The 20,735-nt window shown below is 34.4% G+C and overlaps 1 protein-coding gene across 2 annotated transcripts in view; it reads right to left on the reverse strand.

Annotated features, from left to right (window-relative positions):
• Positions 1 to 638: 638 nt before the first annotated feature.
• The window catches only part of MIGA1 (mitoguardin 1), a 74,623-nt gene continuing 54,526 nt past the window's right edge, over positions 639 to 20,735 (reverse strand). For both annotated transcript variants that reach the window (XM_045547709.1, XM_045547708.1), the window contains exons 9-16: positions 15,563 to 15,681; positions 15,228 to 15,300; positions 14,460 to 14,546; positions 13,225 to 13,323; positions 11,031 to 11,165; positions 9,650 to 9,703; positions 6,283 to 6,399; positions 639 to 4,277 (exon numbers count right to left, since the gene is read on the reverse strand). In XM_045547709.1, coding sequence (XP_045403665.1) covers positions 4,059 to 4,277; positions 6,283 to 6,399; positions 9,650 to 9,703; positions 11,031 to 11,165; positions 13,225 to 13,323; positions 14,460 to 14,546; positions 15,228 to 15,300; positions 15,563 to 15,681 — 903 coding nt within the window. In that variant the 3' untranslated portion in view covers positions 639 to 4,058. The remainder of the gene's footprint in view (positions 4,278 to 6,282; positions 6,400 to 9,649; positions 9,704 to 11,030; positions 11,166 to 13,224; positions 13,324 to 14,459; positions 14,547 to 15,227; positions 15,301 to 15,562; positions 15,682 to 20,735) is intronic.

Genomic DNA, 20,735 nt, shown 5'->3' on the forward strand with positions numbered 1-20,735 from the left:
GCAAATAATAACAAAGAAAACAAAATGAGATTAAGATGCTGATCTAGTTTTCCATTCCATCCTACACCTAGGAAAAGATTCAACTCATGTTTTTATGATTTGCTTATTAAGTAACATATTTCAGTTTATGTGTTTAATAATTTTAAAAATACAACTAATACATTTGTCTATAATATTTAATTATTCTAAAATAAACTTATTAAGTCCCAAACTAAGAATACTGTTTGTATATCCAGGGGAACCCTTTCCACACGTGGTGACTACAGCGGTGTCCAGGAAGCACCCTCTCCTTCATTAAATATATCTGAACCCTAATGAAGACGTGAATGAGAAGGGAGGTTCAGATCATCAATATGGTAAAATTTATGTCGTGCTTAATGGCACTGTTCATCAAAACACTTTAAAACACAAGTACCTTCACTTTATGTGTCACAAAACTGTCTTTTTCCTCATGTTAGTACACAAAGATAACCTTTTATATTCGATTCCAATGCCTCTACAGTCGTCGTGTTCTCTGTACCTATCTATGTGGTCTTATGGAGACTGAAAGCTCTCATAAGGTAGGATTGGATGAGACAGGCGTGACCTCGCAATTATATACAAACTTTGTTTAAAATATTCCATATGTCAGTAAGATGTACCATCACTTTTTTATTTGGCAGTAATAGAAATATATCCATGTTACAGTGCTATTTTTTTCTGCTACTGTAGTGTTTTACTTTTCTACAAAGTAATGAGTGCAGTTCTTACATTTAGGAAATAGAAACATTTACTGATATCAGCCAAGTGAAGCTAATACATGGTTGTTCTGAAACTAAACAAAACAATAACGTAATATAATCACTAGGAACAAAGTAAAGATGTCCTTATTTCCATTAATCACAGAGTATATAAATTCTTAATTCTCACATACATATTTCTTAATCTGATTAATCCAAGCAAAAAACCAAAAGATTTGAATTCAGCCTAATTCTTATAATCACTTTGAAATTTACATCAAATAATTTCTGAATACATGTTCACATTAAAATAAAACCAAATGGGTTATACACATAATTTAAAATTTCTGATTATAAAAGGTCACAGAGAAGTACACTAAATGTTACTTTGGCATTCCTATTTTCTAGGCTTAAAAGAATGACAAATGAAGGAAGAATTCTTTTGTCATGCAAATAACCACTCTTTTGGAAATTATTTACCTAGAAAATGTGACATCTTAAGGCAAGAAAACATTTGTAAATACTTTTATAAAGTCAGTTAATTTGACAAATTAATAGAATCATAGTAAATAAATGTAAATAACGAATATTACTTGATGAGAAAGAGAAAGAAAGTTCTTTGGAGCTTACTGTAACAGTATGGAAAACAACTTCTTTTTAAAAAAATAATGCCATTTGACATTTAATAAACATATTGTTAACTTTTAAGAAGAAATCATTACCCTTTTAGTTGAATAAAAATATAGAGAAACCAAAATACAAAAAAGAAATATCAAATATAAATCACCTGAACATTTATCTTTTTTCTTCCAGGAAAGAGGAGGGAAAAAAAAACATTTTCTCAGGACTAATTCAAGCCCCTCTTATAACTTACATATGGAAGTGGATGGTAGGGCTCATGGGAGCAATGGCAATTTTATGATTATACTACCATTAGTAAGTGTTAAACAGGGTTTTATCCTAAAAGACTCTAAACTAGTTTAATCATTTTTTATTTTTTAAAACATTGCTTTTGCTATTTAACCCAATTTTAAGGCAAATGGAAACTGGTATGTATGTCTTAAGTACCCTTCTGCAGTCAGAAACGTTCTTTTTCGGAAGATGTTTCCTTTAAAAGTTCAAGTTTCTTCTCTTACAATAGAGAGGTTTTTCCTATACTTATTGCCCTGAAATTCTATTTGGTCACTCTTTTCCCTTTTGTGAAAGGCCACAAAGAAAGCATCTTGCTAAACTAGTAGCTATTGAACAGACCCGAAACTAATCAAACTCAAGCACTGCATTTACAAGCCAACCTCCTCAATATGAGCAACTTTTTTTTAAAAAGATGAAATGTAGAAGAGAAAAAAAGACACCTTCTAGAAAGTCATTCATCATATCTGATAAAATAAATTCCTAGAGTTATATGTTGTAGCAGCATTATTAAATAGTGCAATTCTTCAAAATTGATTTCAAACAATATCCTTCTCAAAAAAGTAATTAAGTTTACTTATACCTTTGCCTATAAAACCACAGCTTAAAACATTTAGCCTTCAAATGGGTAAATTAATATAAGCAATAACTGTCTTCCCTACATGGTAATGGGAATTTGTATGCACGCACACATATGTGTGTGTGTGGCTTCATTCAAGGCCAGTGATACCTCAATTACAAGGGAAAAACCCATGATATTAAATAAAAAGTAAAACAATATATAATGGAATTTTTAGTTTTTATACTTCTAATCATACTCCTCCATCAATAACAAGAATTATGAGTAGGTAATTATTAAGAATCTATGTAAGAAAAGTCAAGGAGCTACATACTCAAAAGCAGTTATAGCAATATGTTGTATGTTTAATGCTATAACCTACACAGTACATGCAAAATAGCATAAAGATTCTGAATTTCCTATTTTGTAATTAATTTACATAAATGTGGCACATACATAAATTTAAAATCTTAAAAGATTATGGTTTTTTTTCACACTTCATTTTCTATTCATTAATCAGAAACTAGGCACTTTAATCTAAAAATGCACTTGTAAAAAATGCATTTTAGGTCCTTCTGTGTAACTCACTCCTAAAATGAATAAAGCACACTTTAGAAGCAAAATCAACAAATCTATCCATTGATATACCCAATCAGCCACTCCAAATAAGTCGTATATGGATTCAGGAACAAAATTAATGCAACTCTGAAACTACATTATACTCTATAGAAAAACTTTACTCACAACAACCACCCATTTGTTCATGTATTTATCGTAACAGACATAAAATATACTTCCACATCATTAAAAATATTTTTGTTCTATATTCAGAGGAGGAAAAAACCCTTCTGCAAAACCTCACTAAGATTCAAAGTATAAATATTTTTAAAATATGAGACTATGACAAATTCTTAGTATGCTGAGTTCTCTGGAGGAAAAACTAAAAGCCAGTTTTGTAGAAAGAGAAAGAAATTATTTTACTGTACCAAATTTAATACCTTCAGATGTTGGAAGAAAGTCTCAAAATTACACATAAGAAAGGTAAATTCTTAAATGCTTTTCTTAGTTAATAAATGTTATCTTTTAAATCAGGATTCATTCAAGGGAAAAATGCTCTAATTTATAAAAAGATAAAAGAAAGTTCTTCAGTCTCTATTATAACTTATAGGACCAACAGTAATATATTTTGGAAACTATAATTATTATAGTTTCCAAACTATAATAGTTTAAAGTTATAAACTGTAAACTTCTCAATTCAATTCATTTAAATGTTTTGTAACAATACTCAGTGATTACAATGTTTTTGATTCAAATACGTAAGCAAATGCACAAGCAATAATGTAACCAGTACATATTAAACACCATTACTGCCTAAACTTGATAAACAAGTGAATAACTTTATAATTAAAAATATATTTTCAGGCAAAGTTAAATATGTTGACACTAGGAGTAATATATTCTTGCATGTTGTGGACCACAAAGGTCTTGGCTAACGTGTGTATTTTCAAGGTGCAAAGCATAAAAACAGCTTTTGAGAATGACACTGAACGTTTCAGACAGCTTCAAGACAACAAATTAATTAACTCCCAAGTACTGGGTTCAAGTCAAGCAATATTCCTGCAAAATCACAACATTTCACAAATTAAATTATTACCTAAAGATTGTAAAAAGCCACTCTGGATACACCATACAGAGATTCAAAGACAGACTAACTTCTGTATAAGTACAGTACAGTCACTCATTTTTTACTAGATTTTTTTTCCTCCCTGAGTCCACACCCACCAATTCTGTTGATTTTGTAATATATACAAAATCAATAGTTATCTTAAAATATTTCATAGCATACTCAAATTGTACGATTCTCTCGATACTTATTGCACTTTGGCTTCCAACAGCCCACTGGACATAACATGACCATGACTACCTATACAACTACTTGTATGCCTCAGGGCATCTGCTCCAAGATAGGCCATTAAAAGTTCAGTGCGGCGAATGAGTAACTGCATGAGGTCTTCAGCCAAAGTCTCTATACTTGAATAGCGCACCTTCTCGAAGTCAAAAATGTCTTTGAGAAAGAAAAGAACTTGATTCTGGAAAATGAACACAAAGCAAATTGGCATTTGTTAGACCAAAATTATATTAAATCTGAAGAGTTACTAATATTGCAAAAAGCATTGAATCAGGAGTCAGAAGACCTGAATTCCAGGGCTAGTTTCACGCCTCATTGGAAAAGGGACTATGAATAAATGATTTAATCTTTTGGAGGTCTCATTTTCTTTTTCTGTAAAATAAAGAGATAATACCACCCATCCTACTTACTACTCAAGGCTGATGTGATGGTTAAAAAAGATAATGTTATGATAAGTGCCTGTAAGCCCCAAAGCACTGTATAAATGTAAGGAGCTATTTTTAGTCCTTTCCCTTCACTTACCTCTAAGAACTGGTTCTACTTTAAGGCAGAGGAATAAACTATTTCAATAATTATAATTTTTAAATGTATATTTTTCTGTACAAATAAAACCTTAAGGCACATGAAAAATAAAAATAATTTCAGGTCTCAAAACAATGGAAGAGGCCGGGTGCGGTGGCTCACGCCTGTAATCCTAGCACTCTGGGAGGCCGAGGCGGGTGGATCGCTCAAGGTCAGGAGTTTGAGACCAGCCTGAGCGAGACGCCGTCTCTACTAAAAATAGAAATAAATTATCTGGACCACTAAAAGTATGTATAGAAAAAATTAGCTGGGCATGGTGGCGCACGCCTGTAGTCCCAGCTACTGGGGAGGCTGAGGCAGTAGGATCGCTTAAGCCCAGGAGTTTGAGGTTGCTGTGAGCTAGGCTGACGCCACGGCACTCACTCTTGCCGGGGCAACAGAGTAAGACTCTGTCTCAAAACCAAAAAAAAAAAAAAATATAACAATGGAAGATCCTGAAGGATATTTCATTTCAGTAAGTTATTACTTACACTAAAACCCATTTTAAGCAACTTGTATACTACTAAGTCTGTTATATCTTCAGAATGGAAAAAAAGTTATTCCAAAGAGTAAAAGACAGGAATATCTAATTTCTATCCTCCAGAAACCAAATGTTAAGAAGTACTAAGAAGGCACACTTCACTGATTCACTAGATTTTATATATGGAAGAGTCAATTAGCAAACAGCTATCAACCTGCCAAGCCCCCTCATTGTATAGATGAAGAAATGGAAGACCAAAGAATGGCCCCGAGTAAGAATATTCACTAATGACAGACTTAATTCTCAGCCTCAATTTTTTCCACTAAAACACATACCTTACATCTGGGTGGTCAAATATAGTAGTCAAAAACCAGTGAGTTCTGAATGACAGTAAAATAAAAATTTCCTAAACCATTTACACAAATATTAATACATTAACAACACATAAATATAAAAATATAATTTTTTATAATGGTATACTAAACATATAAACTTTCAAACATCCAAAACTTTCAAATTCATACTTAATTATGTTTACTTTTATTTATTCCTTGAAACTCAGCCTAAAGACTATTAAATATAGAGATTTTCCTTGGCACTTTCTCAGCCAGAAAATTCTGCAATGAGCTGTAATTTGTGTTTTGGCAAACTTAAACTGCTGACATTGGGATACAACTTTAAACTCGCATGCTATTTCTCACAACTTGGATTTTATAATTCATGTTACCTTTAACCAGAACATTATTCTATACTGCCATATATGTAATACAGATATTGTTTGTTTTTAAATTGTAAAGTGCCCAGAAATGAAGAACAAACTGATGATACCAATTTGATTGTAACGTGGCAATACCATACAAGATCATGCATCTACTACATAAGGAATTGATAAGGTAAATGGACTTGTTGAATCTCTCCCAGAATAAAGCACCAAATCTATCAAAACTGGTCCACTATAATAACAGTGGTATTATAAAATGCCACTAATATAACACTGGCATTTAAACACTGAATTTAGTTGACTTTTATAACTTTACTTTTAAATATTCTTTCTTCTATTAATACAAAAGCAAAAACAAAAGAATAAAATCTTACTTGCTTTTTGATTTAGAAAAAAAAGAACTGATTCAATGACTGAACATACCTTAAAGAAGCAACATAAATCATAGAGAGAATTTCTAGGACCCAGAAAGCCCCAGGCAAGGACTGGGCTGATGTGTTCACAAATGGCATAAAAATGGGCAAAAAATCCATCTGGGATCTGTTGGGAAGCAAAGGAGAATCAAGTTACTTTTACCTTCTTGTTTTTGCTTTCTCAAGTAGAGAAACTGCAATTGCTATCCATTATATGACTAGCTCTTTTTGAGGGCAGACCAAGGATCAATTAAGAAAGTTAATAAACTTACAAATAACTTTTAGAGTCATAGAATATTTTACATAGACTTCATATCCTAGCAAATAGTTTCAGATGTGCTGAGAAACATTATTTCTCTTAAAAGGCATTTTAACCTCATAAAAATACTTCATTTAAAAAAGCAATCATATCAGTGTTGTAACCAAGCAATAATATGAATGGTACAGTGTTCCTTAGCCATGTAATTTTTAGGATTATTAAGAATACCATAGTTTCAGCTGTTTAAAAGCCCAATTCAATCACATAATTGTATTAACTGAAAAAGACTAAAATGATTTAAAAATGATTAAACACTACATTATTCTTACTAGAATCCTAACCTTTAGTTAGGAACCTGATATTATTTAATCCTCCAATTGTGTAATTGCCTCTTCTTGTGAAATATGAGTACAGATATTTGTGTTTATTAATAACTTTCTAAAGTTCCCTTGTTAAATAACACCCTGTGGGATGTGTTATACAGCATTGACTGGGAAAAACTATGCCTTAAAATTCTGTCTCTTGGAGGAGTTATTTTCTATTCTACAGTCTCCAACAGAAACTTCCAAACCTCAGTTTAAAAAACATAAGATGGCTAGGCACAGTGGCTCATGCCTATAATTCCAGCGCTTTGGGAGGCTGAGGTGGGAGGATTGCCTGAGGCTAGGAGTTTGAGACCAACCTGGACAACATAGCAAGAACCCATCTTTACAAAAAAATTTCTAAAAATAAGATAGCAGCAGTTACCATTTAATAACTACCCATTATATTCCAGACAATGTGCTAGGTTCTATTTAATTTACTAAAACTTTCCTGCAAAACTATGTCATGTTAACATCATTTTATGCATGTAAAAAATGATATTTGAGAGGGGTTAAATAACCTGCCCTAAATCACACATGGCTAGTTAGTGAAGGCCAAAAAGTTATTAGGGATGTACTGAAGTTATTCTAGTCTAAGATATGTTCTACATACACTAAAATTCTAAGCTGGGTGCAATGGCTCATGCCTGTAGTCCCAGAGACTCGGGAGGCTGAGGCAGGAAGATCACTTGAGGTCAGGAGTTCGAGTTCAGCCTGGGCAACATAGTGAAACCCTGTCTCTTAAAAAAAAAAATAGTCGGGCCTGGTGATGCACACCTATAGTCCCAGCTACTGGGGAGGCTAAGGTAGGAGGATCACTTGAGCCCAAGAGTTTGAGGCTGCAGTGAGCTATGATTATACCACTGTACTCTAGCCTAGGTGACAGAGCATGACCCTGTCTCTAAAAAATAAATAAAAATTTTAAAAAGTATTAAAATTCTAAGGCCGGATGCAGTGGCTCACGCCTGTAATCCTAGCACTCTGGGAGGCCGAGGCGGGTGGATCTTCTGAGCTCAGGAGTTCGAGACCAGCCTGAGCAAGAGCGAGACCCCGTCTCTACTAAAAAATAGAAAGAAATTATCTGGCCAACTAAAATATATATACAAAAAATTAGCTGGGCATGGTGGCGCATGCCTGTAGTCCCAGCTACTCGGGAGGCTGAGGCAGTAGGATCGCTTGAGCCCAGGAATTTGAGGTTGCTGTGAGCTAGGCTGACGCCACGGCACTCACTCCAGCCCGGGCAACAAAGCGAGACTCTGTCTCAAAAAAAAAAAAAAAGTATTAAAATTCTAAATCCCATACATACTGAAAGTGTATCAGGAGTTCAGAGAAGTGGGAAGTTAGTATGAACTGAAGTAGGACATACTTCAGCTAGGAATAATGTGATCAACTGTAGGTAAGATTTATTTAAGTACAGAGGGAGTCTGGCATTCCAGGTATAGGAAATAGTTCCCCAGGAGGTGAGACATCTGTATCTGTAGATACAGAAAGAAGTCTAGACTAAGGCACATTCTTTATTCTAGGAAGTAGGAAATAAAGTTAAATATATTAATAACAATATGATTCTTATTATGGAAAGTATCACTTATTAAACTCTTTTTATGTTTACCTTTCTGTTTAAATTAAGATTATTGATATTATCTCCTTTCATCCTTACATAAATAGCAGTCCTGTAGAGTAGGCATTAACTCCATTTCACAAATGGGAAAACTAAAGGTCAAGTGATGCTCAGTAACTTGCTATGATCATGCTACCTAGTGTGAGAATCAAACCCAAGTCTACAAGTCTGTTCTCAGGTTCTAAACCAGTGGTCCTCAAACATTAGAGTTTATAATCATCATTAAGGGAACTTGTTTAAAATATAGGGTCTCCGGAATCATTTTAAATAAGAATTACTCAAATATAGGACTTCTGGAATTATTTCTAATAGTGGTTTCTGAAGATGCTATGAGGAATCAATGTACTTGGTAAAACTGTCTCAAAGTTCTAAGTATCAGATTAAAAAATATGGATATGAAAAAACACTATAGGTCTTTGGATAAACAACAATAATGTAGTAATAGCCCACTTGCACAATGCCAAGCCCTGTTTTAAGCACTTTATGCTGAATCTTCAAAAAACCCTATGAAGTAGATACTATTTCTATGTTTTGTTTTTTTTTAAAAGATGAGGAAACAGAGGCATAGAGAGCAACTTGCCCAAGGTCACATAGCCAGTAAGTGGCATCTGACCCAGGCAGTCTCACCTCAGAGTCCATGCCCTTTAACACTAGGAGCATATGGGTGAGATGGGTTACAGGGTGTGGAGCACGGAGGAAGTACATAAACTTTGATACTGTTTTTGGTAGGGGCTTGAATTGAATAAAGCAGCTATTAGAATCAAATCTTTATTTCTCAGTTGGATTTCATGAAGTGGAATCTACCATATTAAAGAGCTTTTAAAAATATTAATATCATTAAGAGAAAAAACAAAGAATAAAAACTCTATCAGAGCTGTTTCCAACACTAAACCCTTTCCCACTCAGTTAAAATACCATGCATGCCTCAATGCTTGCTATACTGAACTACACAGAACATTAAGGAAGAGGGAGAAGGCATTCAAAAAGAAGCCAACCCACTACCAATAAGTCACTCATCTAGCTTGAGGGACAGTCCCTCTTGTCAGCTGCCATCTCCAAATGAGAATTGACTCAGACGTTTCTTTGACAGGATCCTCAAATTATTTAATACAGGAGTCCAGGGCATAATAAATTTTACCTTCATCTGTTGCCTTTTCTGTTTCAGCACTGACCAACAACTTGAAGCTACAGCCTAAATATATGCAGGGGAGAAAAAGAAGATTTAAATTTACAGGTACATAAATGTTTCCATTTAAAAAAGAGTGGTTTTTATTAGAAGTTCAAAGTTTACGGGTCTAAAAAGTTTAAAACATTAACTACTAATAAAACTAGTCCAGGCTCCTTAAAAGGTATTTCATTTTTATAAATTTTAAAGTTAAATACAAAGCCACTGAAGGAAAAAGGTTGAACTATGCTACCAAGGAGCTTGATAATTAAAATTCAATTCTCAGAGTTCTTAAGTTCTGTTCCCAAGAGAAAAAAGTGAAAATATGTGTATATAGATGCACATACACAAATAAATGTTCTAATGTGTAATAATAAAGACAAATATTTTTTTCCTTCAAGGATAGTACTGCTGGAATATTTGTGGGTAGAGCTAAAAGTTTTATTCAAATGAAAAACTAAGATATATAACCATAACAGGACAAAAGCACTCAGCGGATCCTGAAGAAGTCTGACCCTGCTCTGGCATGACCCAACTTTGATGAAGGTCACTTTACCAAATCGATTACAGAAATGAGTAACATGTTTGGACCACAGGGAGAAATAAAAAAAAAAAAAAAGAAATGAAGAACATGTACCTTTTATAATTAAAACATAGTTAATTCAGGAAAAGGTGGATCTATTAAAAATGCTTTAAAATTTAATATCAAGAAGTTCCAAAATAATTATGAAATTGTCATTTGGAACATTTTTTTAAAGGCATTCAAACTTCATCATCAAACATGATATCCACCCCACCTTCCTTCCAGGTGCACACTTAAATTCCAACAAAAACAAATTTCAAACAGAGATTTGATTAAAAAAAACAGCAGAAACTGAAAACATTCAAAATATAGAATATGGTTTAAACTTGTTTTATTTTTGCACATGCCTATTTTTTCTCCCCTAAGTTTTGATAGAATTCGAGAAAATGAATCTCCATATTTTCCTATTACAGATATATAGTCACTTTTTTAAAACTATAACTGCTATATTTCAGTTTAGTCATTCAGCCAATTCAGTTATAGGCAATATTTTGTTAGGCCTGAACTAGTCCGAAGCCTGAGTTTCTTTAGAGACCTGAAGAAATATTGGGTCCTCCAGGTAAAGGTTGGGACTGGTTGAATTTCAGTCTGAAGAGAATTTCATCTGAAGGTGTCACACCATATACTTCTGACCCCAATAGCAAAGGCTGAGCTCAGCTTCCACACTAGGCACTTCACAGGCAGGTGTGTATGTAAATCTTATTAATCTTCCCAGTTCTGACCATTTTAAAATCACAGTTAAATGGGTAAGAAAGGTAAGCCATAACTTACCGTTTCTTTGAAGGAAGAGTTTAGCCATCGATTATTTACTACATTCTGTATGGATGTGGGTGGGTTTTCTAAATCTTCAAAGGAATCCATTAATATAAAATCCAGAACAACATCATAAAAATTTAGATTTTTCACCTGCATTAAATTATGAGTTAAAACAGAAATTATTGTTACATAGGGGTGAAATAAAATCTGAGCCAAGGCTTCATATTTTATAACAGGGTTTTTTTTAGTTGCATCAGATTATTAAAAAAAAGACCAAAAAAAGAAGAAAAGAAATAAATATGAAAACTCACCATCAGAAATTACAACTTGGTAATTATACATGGCTGCTGCTCCTTCCTAGATCTTATCAAGGGAAATTAATCCCTCCCTCCTCTCTATTCTAAGAGTCCTTTTGTTCATAATTCCATTATAGCATCCATAATGCTCATTCTGCTTTGTTATTAAGCTACTGGTATATCTGCCTCTCTTCCCCACCAGCTCATGAACCTCTTGCTCTTTCATTCATTCATACCCACTGTGCTGTACAACATGCTACACCAGATGCTCAGATTTCTATAGTAAGCAAATTAGATGCCTAGAGTCCAGTGGAGAAAACAGACAGCAACAAAATAATCCTGCAAATATCCAATTAGAAACTGAAAATTTCTTTCCTTACAATAAAGGAAAAAGTATATGGTGCTATGAGAGCTTATGATGGAGAGTCTGTTTTTAAGCTAGATTTCAGAGACGGCTTCTTTCAGAGAGTAAGGCATCCCAGGTAGGGAAAAAGCCTGTCAGACATTTTAAGGTAAGAAGAGACACAGTGGTGCTGAATTGAAGAAATCACTGAAAGTAGTGGAAGCCCAGGGCAGAGTGGCTACAGACAAGGGAGGGCCAGATCCTGCAGGGATTTATGGCCTATGTGAAGGACTTTCGATTTTATGCTCACAGTATTTTGGTGTGGGGGAGGGCACTGGTGGTGCTAGAAGGGAGATGGATGACCAGATTTGTATCTTTTAAAGGTCATTTTGGCAGCAGCGTGGAGAATGGAATGGAGAAGGACAGGAGTGTATGCAGGGAGGGGAGGAGCGGGCAGGGATTCAGGAAACACAGAGACCACTGAGGTAGTCCAGGGAAAAGACCATAGGTACTCAGGCCAAGATGGAAGTGGAAGGAATAGAGAGAAGTTGAAGAAATTGAAAGATATTTAGGGGTTAAAAATGGACAAACCTTAGAGATGAATATGATGAAGTGAGTGAGGACAAGGGAGGGTGAAGGATAAGTCCCAGGGTTCTGGCCTGGAGAACTGGATGCACGCTGATTCCATTTCCCGAGTGAGGGAACACCAGAGGAGGAGAGATTATGTCTCCATGTGTTTGCACCTACTGTTTTCACTGCCTAGAATGCCTGTCAGCTCCTTGTAAATTCATTCTTTAAACTTCCATTATAACAAGATGCTCCAGGCGTTTCCTGTACTATTCCCACCCCAGTGCTGACATCAGCCATTTTTCCAAGGAGTTCTAGCTCCCTACAATGGAGAGTGGTAGGCAGAAGCCAAGATCTGTGTGCTGGGAATAATCTCTTTTGAGGTGTTGCTACTGCCAGACCCTCTCAGTAAATAGAGCTAAGAAATATACATATGTTTATGTATGCATAAACCTCTATATCTATATTTATTTTATACCTATTAATATATTATAAGCTATGAATTCATACTGACAGCTACAGTTCCAATCCTAGCTTTTTATACTTTCCTTCTCTGACAGTGAAAATTTGGTTCTGATTTTTCTCAGTATATTGATTTGTTCCATCCTGTGTATGTGGCCAATCCTCCAGCCCCACCAAGCTGCCCCTGTTGTCCTATCCTAAACTGTCCCTGCACAGGCCACCATTACTCCCCTGCTAAGGTTTTGCCAATTGACCTTTGGATGGAAGGAAGGAAAGCAGGGAAGGCGGGAGGGAAGCAAGGAGCCAACAAAGGAAAGAAAAGCTTTTCTTAAAAAAAATTATTTACAACTCTTGCCTTAGTGTATAAAAAGTGTGGCTGCTATTGTTTATGACTCTGTCAGAAGAATGATGTTGCCCCACCACCACACAATTGGCTTTATTGTCATTTAACAAGGACAAGGAAACGGTGGCCTCAACTCACAAATGTTACGTGCAAATAGCTAACTAAGAAGAATAAATAATACAAAAAATTTGAATTTACCCCTCTAGCAGCAAGTTCCATTTCAGTACTATCCCAGTGATCAGTCTGCTCTAAAAAATAGATCATTTCATCAAAAACATCTTCAAACTTCTTTGGATTCTGCAGAAGAACACACATTTTAATTCTAACTTCAACTTTATAACAAGGCTCAAGCCTACAAAGTAAATAAGTTACTCTTCAAATAAGTTTGTCAGATCTTAATTCTATTAAGTAACTGAACTACAATACATTTTTAAGGTATGCCAAATTTATTTGGTCTACTATTTTGTTCCAATATTTTACAGAAGCCAAGACTAAGAATGTTAGTAGTTTGATGTTAGTACAATCAAACTACTCACTACTCAAATATGTCTGCCTATTTAGGTCAGTCCTTAAAATGAAAACTTGGTTATAGCAGACATTATGTGATGCTTTTATTACAGTTCTGCTCCTTCTGGTGGAACTCTAGTTCAAATTACTGGGTTTATATGCCATGGGAAGGCAGAGAAAGCAACATAAAATTTACATTGGGAATTGCAAGTAGTTAATATGACCTTACATACATTCAGCACTTTACATTTACTTAGCACTTTATTAAGTTGCTTTCTCATTTATCATTTATTTAATCACAACAACACTCTGAAATAGGGTAATATAAAATTCTGTTATACAAGTGAGGAAACTGAGGTTCAAGGGGGTTGGGTCTGAAAACCAGGTATGCAAGTGGCTCCCTGAAGGCCTATTTTGTTTTATTTTCTCATCATCTGGACAAACCTTGCATAAAGCAAAGTGGTTCCTAAAAGTCTGAATGAAGTTCTTGTCATTGCTTCTGCCTCATTCAGTTCCATGAAGGATATACGGGAGCTCAATTTACATTCCAGATTTCTGAGACCTCCACTATTTCCTGTAACTCTCTTCTTGAACAAGATTGAGGGAGGTGAGAGAGGAGGTATTATTAATAGCAGTAATAATCGTGCTGGTTATAGGAACAGATCTAATGATGATCTTCACCATGACATTCACAGACTTTATGGCAAACTGGGAATAATTTATGAGAAACAACTTAGTCAAAATGGTGTGGACTTTATATTATACATAGAAAATAATTCAACTCAAGTAGAAATCAGTGCTCTTTGGGTTATTTTTAAAATGTGAACCTTTGCAACTATCCACAAAACCTTTTCTTCTATCAAACATGTACTGTATATTCATATTCAGTTCAATAAAAATAATAAACACCTTGCCAACAAGTTTACCTTTCGTGCTTTCACAATTAAAGCTGATAAAATTTTCCTTCCACTCTCAGCAAGGAATATCCTGTTGGCTGTTTCTGAAAGAATTACCTGAAAAAAATTCATCCCCAAACAAAGAAAAAAGAGACTTATGATCAATTTGAATGGACATTCAACTTTATAGTACATCTACACATAAATAACACTAATCCAGTTAATGTGTTGCATGTGGTGCTATTTCAACAGACCACAGAGAAAGTACAAATTTACTAAAATAAAAAGAGCTCTTGAATCCTATAGTCAAAAAACGATTAAAGAGGAATGAATTTGAATTTAAATTCTCTTCATCATAGTATTAGAAAGTCTAAAATAAATTTTATATAGCCCCAAAACATAAGAAAACAAAGATATTTTATTAAATGACCTTATTTCTTTTTAGGAAATCAATGATTTTATAATTGATCCAAATTAAATCTCGAATACACACTAAGCGATTACAAGAAAGAGAGTTTCTATTTTAAGCAGCCATTTTTACACACCTGCAGCATCAAAATATCCTGCTTTGACAAAGCGTGGTGGAGGACCTGGGAAGCCATGGGAGAAGACAATGACACATGGACACAAATGAAGGGAAGTAGTAGGGAGGAAAAATAAGCTTGGTAGACTTTATATTTGCCACTGGGAATAAGGATAATAACGAGCAAGGAGCTGTCCTTGTTTATACACTGGACTCTTTAGCATGAGGGTGGGGATGAGTGGCTGGGCAAAGTCACTTAAGTTAAAAAAAAATACCTGAAAAGCCTGTCGAATACAGTGAAGTTTGGCAAGAAAATCACTGTCTCCTAGGCACTCCAACATTTCAGTTCTATGTAATAAACAGGGAAGACAATTGTTAAACTACATTCAAGTCAAGCCTACTTACTACAAATTTGGACTCAAACAAGGCTTAACCTCAGGACCTTAATATAAAACACATGTTTTCTTAATACTGATAGAACATGTAAAAAAAAAACTTTTTTAACTTGGACCTAAAAACATATTTTTCCCTGTTCTCACAAACATTTTAAATAAATATCATACTAACACCTTCATATTCTTCATAAACATAAGCAAAACTGAAATGGTACCTCAGTACTCTTGAGTAAATTTTTCCTTCTTCCACTAAATGCATGGCTTCTTCGTAAAAAGGGCAGTGACAAAGAGACTCCAGGCTGTAGGTATGCCGCACTTCTCTGTGCTCCGCAAGCTAAGGAAACAATGGATTAAAACAGACTATACTGATATAAGAAGAAACACTACAAAAGAAATAAAATGGGATTTCACTAACATCAAAATACACTAAATTTGATGAAAGTATAAAAACCATTTAATAACATTTTATAGCTATTGAATTCACTTTATTTCAAAATTCAGTTGTTAAAAAGAGTACAACTTTATAACAAGCTTAGTTTAAAAAAGTCTAATTACTTAAATTCATAGAGTGCACATAAAAGCAATACTTTATCTTATAGTTCACTGGTGAGAATAACTGAAAAGGAAGCATTAAAAAAAAGAGGATTTCATCATAGAGTACTTAAAAGTATAACTCATTATTGTAAATGAAGCAAAACTTTCTACAAAAACATTGAAATATGCTCACTTTGGCTATTCTAAGGATTTTTTTTTTCTTATATGTAGCTTTGATTATAACTGAAAAACATTCATGTGCTTCTGGTTCACATAACAACTCTACACATGGAATTCCAGTCTTCTGACAGTTCATTAAAAAGCAACAGTTGTAAACACTGTAGAGTAGCGAGCTAAGCAAAAACAAAACAAAACACACAGCAAAAAAACTTATGGAGTGCTTTTGTTTTTCAATACCAGGTGATCCACTTAATAACACACTGTACTTTTTGGCTTTTGTTTTTTAAAAAATAACAGTTTTGAGATATAATTCACATACCATAAAATTCACCCTCTTAGAGCACACAATACAGTCATTTTTAGTATATTCAGAGTTGTGCAACCAGCACCACTTTCTAACTCCAGAACATTTTTATGACACCAACAAGAAACACCCTTGCCCATCAGTAGTCACTCCTAACTCCCTCTTCGCCCTAGTCCCTGGAAACCATTAATCTACTTCAGTCTTTATGGAGTTTCCTACTATGGAAATTCATGTAAATGGAATCAAACAATTATGTGGTCTTTTGTATTTGGCTTCTTTCACTTAGCATAATGTTTTCAAGGTTCATCCATGATGTAACTACTTTATCAGCACTTCAGTCTTTTACAGCTGAATAAAATTCCATTGTATAGATATATCACATTTTGTTTATCCATTCCTTACAAACTGATGGACATTTGGGTTGTTTCCACTTTCTGGCTATCATGAATAAGGCTGCTATGAACATTTGTGTACAAGGTTTTTTTTTTTTTTATTTTCAAGTCTAACAAGGCTAATAGTGTGTACAAGTTTTGTGTAGATATGTTTTTAATTCTCTTAATATATACTTAGGAATGGAAGGGTCAGACGGTAACTCTGTATTTTACTTTTTGAGGTACTACCAAACTGTTTTGCAAAGTGGCTGCCCATTTTCCATTACCACCAGTAATGTATGAAGATTCAAATTCCTCCACATCCTTGATAACAAGTTATTGTCCATCTTTTTGATTAAGCCAGTCTAGTGGATGTGAAGTGGTTTGCATTCCCAAATGACTAATGATGTTGGGCATTTTTTCTTAGGCCTGTTGGCTATTTATATATCTTCTTTGTAAAAATGTCTATCCAAATCCTTTGCCCATTTTAAAGTGGATTATTTCTCCATTTACTGTTGAGTAGTAAGAGTTCTTTATATATTCTAAATACAAGCCCTTTATCAGTTATATGCTTTACAAATATTTTCTTCCATTCTGCTATCCTTTCACTTTCTTATTGGTGTTCTTTGAAGCACAAACATTTTTACTTTTAATAAAGTCCAATTAGTCTATTTTTTCTTTGCCTTAACCTTCACTTCCTGCTTGCACTGAACATCAAGTTCAGCCAGAAGTGAGATTAGGGACTTCTAAGGTTATTCCTGGGCATGTGCATAGCCCTGTATATGCATATGACCTTCTAGATCTTGAAAATATGTTGGTACTTTTCAAAGCCTCCTTTGAACATCTCCTTGCCCAGTTTTTCCTTTGGAGTTTTTTGGTCAGCCTCTGTTTAGCCCCAACTGGTATTGCCACCTCAGGCAGCTGAAATGGTAAACAACTGCCACTGACTGTTTTCAACAAAGGCGCTAGGGATAGGACTTTGTACACAGAGTGAGCTCTAAGTCAGATCATATAACAGAGCTTTGCAGGGAGTTGCTGTACAGGTCAAATAGTGACAATTCTCTAGGATTGGGCCTTTTGGGAAGCACCAAAGCCATTAAGTTCCTTCCAGTGGATGCCAGGCTGCTGGTTTTCACAGCAACCTGTGAAACAGGTGCAAGACTTGTTTTTCAAGATTACTATGAAGAGGGAGATAGGAATAGAGCAAATTAAAAGTCCACAAAGTTCACTGCTCTTATGGAGATTCAGCCATTTTTCTCAAATATTTTTGTAAGTCTTTTGTCAATTTTCAGAGTTCTAAAAATTTTGATTTTTGACAATTTTTGCCAGTGTTCTCGCTGCTTTTGTGGAGGAGATTTTTGGACATCTTTACTCCACTATTCCAGAAGTACCTCTCCAGGCTTTAGTTTTGGCACTTCACATCAGCCAGCACTGTGTGTGCTTAATGCTTTATCTTGATTATCTCATTTAATCCTTTCAACAACAACACATAAAACAGGTACTATCATTATTCAGATTTTACAGATGAAGAAACAGATTAAATTAGCAGGAACTTGCCCCAGGTCCCACAACTAAATGGCAGGATTTAAATCCAGACATATTATTCCAGAGTTTATACTCTGAAGCACCAAATTATACCCTCTTTATTAGCCTTATCCAAGCAGCCAAAAAATAAGAAGTTTCAGTGTCAGCAATATTTAGGATAATATAAATATATCTATTAGACCAGAGGAGAAAAAAAAGGTATATGAAGGTGAAAATATCTAACATTATATATTCTCTGCTTTCAGCAACATTTTCCTTCACATTTCAGGATCGTATGTAAGACCAACGGCAAAGTCTTTTTGAGGTTTAAAAAAAAAAACCGTTTCTAAAAAATAACTTAGAATGGAAATTCTTCAGGTTCTAAATAGTTTTGAAGTTTTGTAGCACTGTTAAAACAAATAGGATCCTTGTACACCTACTAATAGACAAAAACTCCAAGAAGGAAACTGGGTGCCAATTAAATTCTCCACATAAAATAATTTATACTAATAAGAAGTGAACAAATTCAACAATGAGAGATTCAAGAATTGGTCTTCCTTGCTTATTTGTTAGTTCGGCTGACGTGATCGTTTAAATAAGCCTCCTAAAATAGGCTTGCAGCTGTGAAAATATATCATATTGAAGATTTGATACTAGCTAAAATTATCATCAACTGTTCTTAAGAGACAATGACAACTCATAAACATTTATTTAAATCATGAATCTTAAATTTTTTAAAGCAAAAATCAACTCACTAAAAACCTGGTTTAAATTCTCATTTTAGAATACATTTTATAAGAAGAATTTTTTCACAAAATCCCAAAAACTCTTTTAAAGGTTTCAGAAAAAGATTAACTTAAGTAGAGCACTTAACTAGAGCTGAGATGTTACTTCAGAAGCAGAGGTCAATGATACGGTTAAATCCCAGCTACGGAAACATGTAATTTGCCATGAAAAAGAAGTCCTTTTTTTGCATAGCGAAATCTCCTATGTTCTTAAATTATTCTTCCTCCAAAAGGACACATTTCAAATAAAGGACATAGTTTAATATTTCCAAAGAGAAAAATGATACTATATTAGTTTACACCTAGGCATCATCCTGCCTTAGTAGCTACCTCCGATATTTCACAAGTACCATAAAAATGACCGTAGAAGAAATCAAAGTCGTCAGTAACAACAGCAACAATAAAAACCAATAAAATAGGTAAATCCTACAAATAAAGCAACCAGTAAAAACAACGTTTTGGGATTAGCTAAGGATTTCAAACATCCTCAATTACTTCTCTTGCCCTCCATGAGGTGCAAGAGGGACTGGGCCTTATCTTTCCTTGGCATCTGATGACTTTGCTGAATGTGAATATTTTTTAAAAGCCTTAATCCATTTTCCAGACCAGGGCCTCTGAATGACCACAAACAACATGTCTGAAGCCTCAAATGAATTATAAGTGGGGTTATGAAACAGGCTAAGTTCCATTTTATTATGGACCATTTTTTACATGTTTACATTTTCCTTGCAAATCAATCACCTAAAACTGTAAATAGGACTTACAGTTAAAGAAAGCAGGCTATTACCTATCTGTATCCCCTGAGAGAAAGCAGAAAAGAAATTTAAAAAGGGAATAAACCTATGATAGCTACCCACCAAATTGGTCCTCAGTGATTATCTCATCCTGGTTGCTCACATCCCATCCCACACTGAATAACCGGTGTAACCAATAACATCGCAGAAGGGATGGAGTGCGATTTCTGAGGATAGGTCATAACAGTCATCGCTTCCACCTAGCTCTCTCTTGGATCACTGCCTCTGGGGGAAGCTAGGTGCCATGTTGTGAAAATATTCAAACAGTCCTGTAGGAAAGTCAATGTGGTGAGAAACTTCGGTCTTCTGCCAAATAGGTAGCAATAATTTGCCATCCATGTGAGTTATCTTGGGAGATTTTCCAGCTTCAGTCAAGCCTTCCTACTTTCACAGAAGAAAAATTTTAAATGAAAGATATAGCTCTTTCTTTCCAGATTATGATTTTCCTAAATATTTATCTTTGTCCTTTTATATATTTTTATTAGTATATTTTTTGGATTGCTAGAAACAAGTGCTGTCAAGTCAGAGAGATGGACATAGCAAAAGCTTTCCAAGCTTCCACTTAGAATACAAGCAGAGATACCTGAATTATAAAAAAGTAAAATTTTCTCTTTAAAGAAAAGCCTATAACTTATGTGTTAAACACATATACATGTTGCAGAGTGGTAACTCTAAGAAAAATGGAATCTACAGCTGAAAATTGCTCTCTCTGCACTATTAGTTTCCACCTATTAAATGATAATCTCTTTAACAGATGGAAGAGTTAGAAGTACAATGCAATGGCATCCTGACATTAAAAGACTTTTCAGAACTTGAAAGAAAATATTACGTTAAGTGAAAGCAGGCCAAACACAACATATCACACTGTATGATTCTGTTCATATGCAATGTCTAGA

This window comes from Lemur catta, chromosome 3, assembly GCF_020740605.2.
Source record: "Lemur catta isolate mLemCat1 chromosome 3, mLemCat1.pri, whole genome shotgun sequence".
In the NCBI taxonomy this organism is placed as follows: domain Eukaryota; kingdom Metazoa; phylum Chordata; class Mammalia; order Primates; family Lemuridae; genus Lemur; species Lemur catta.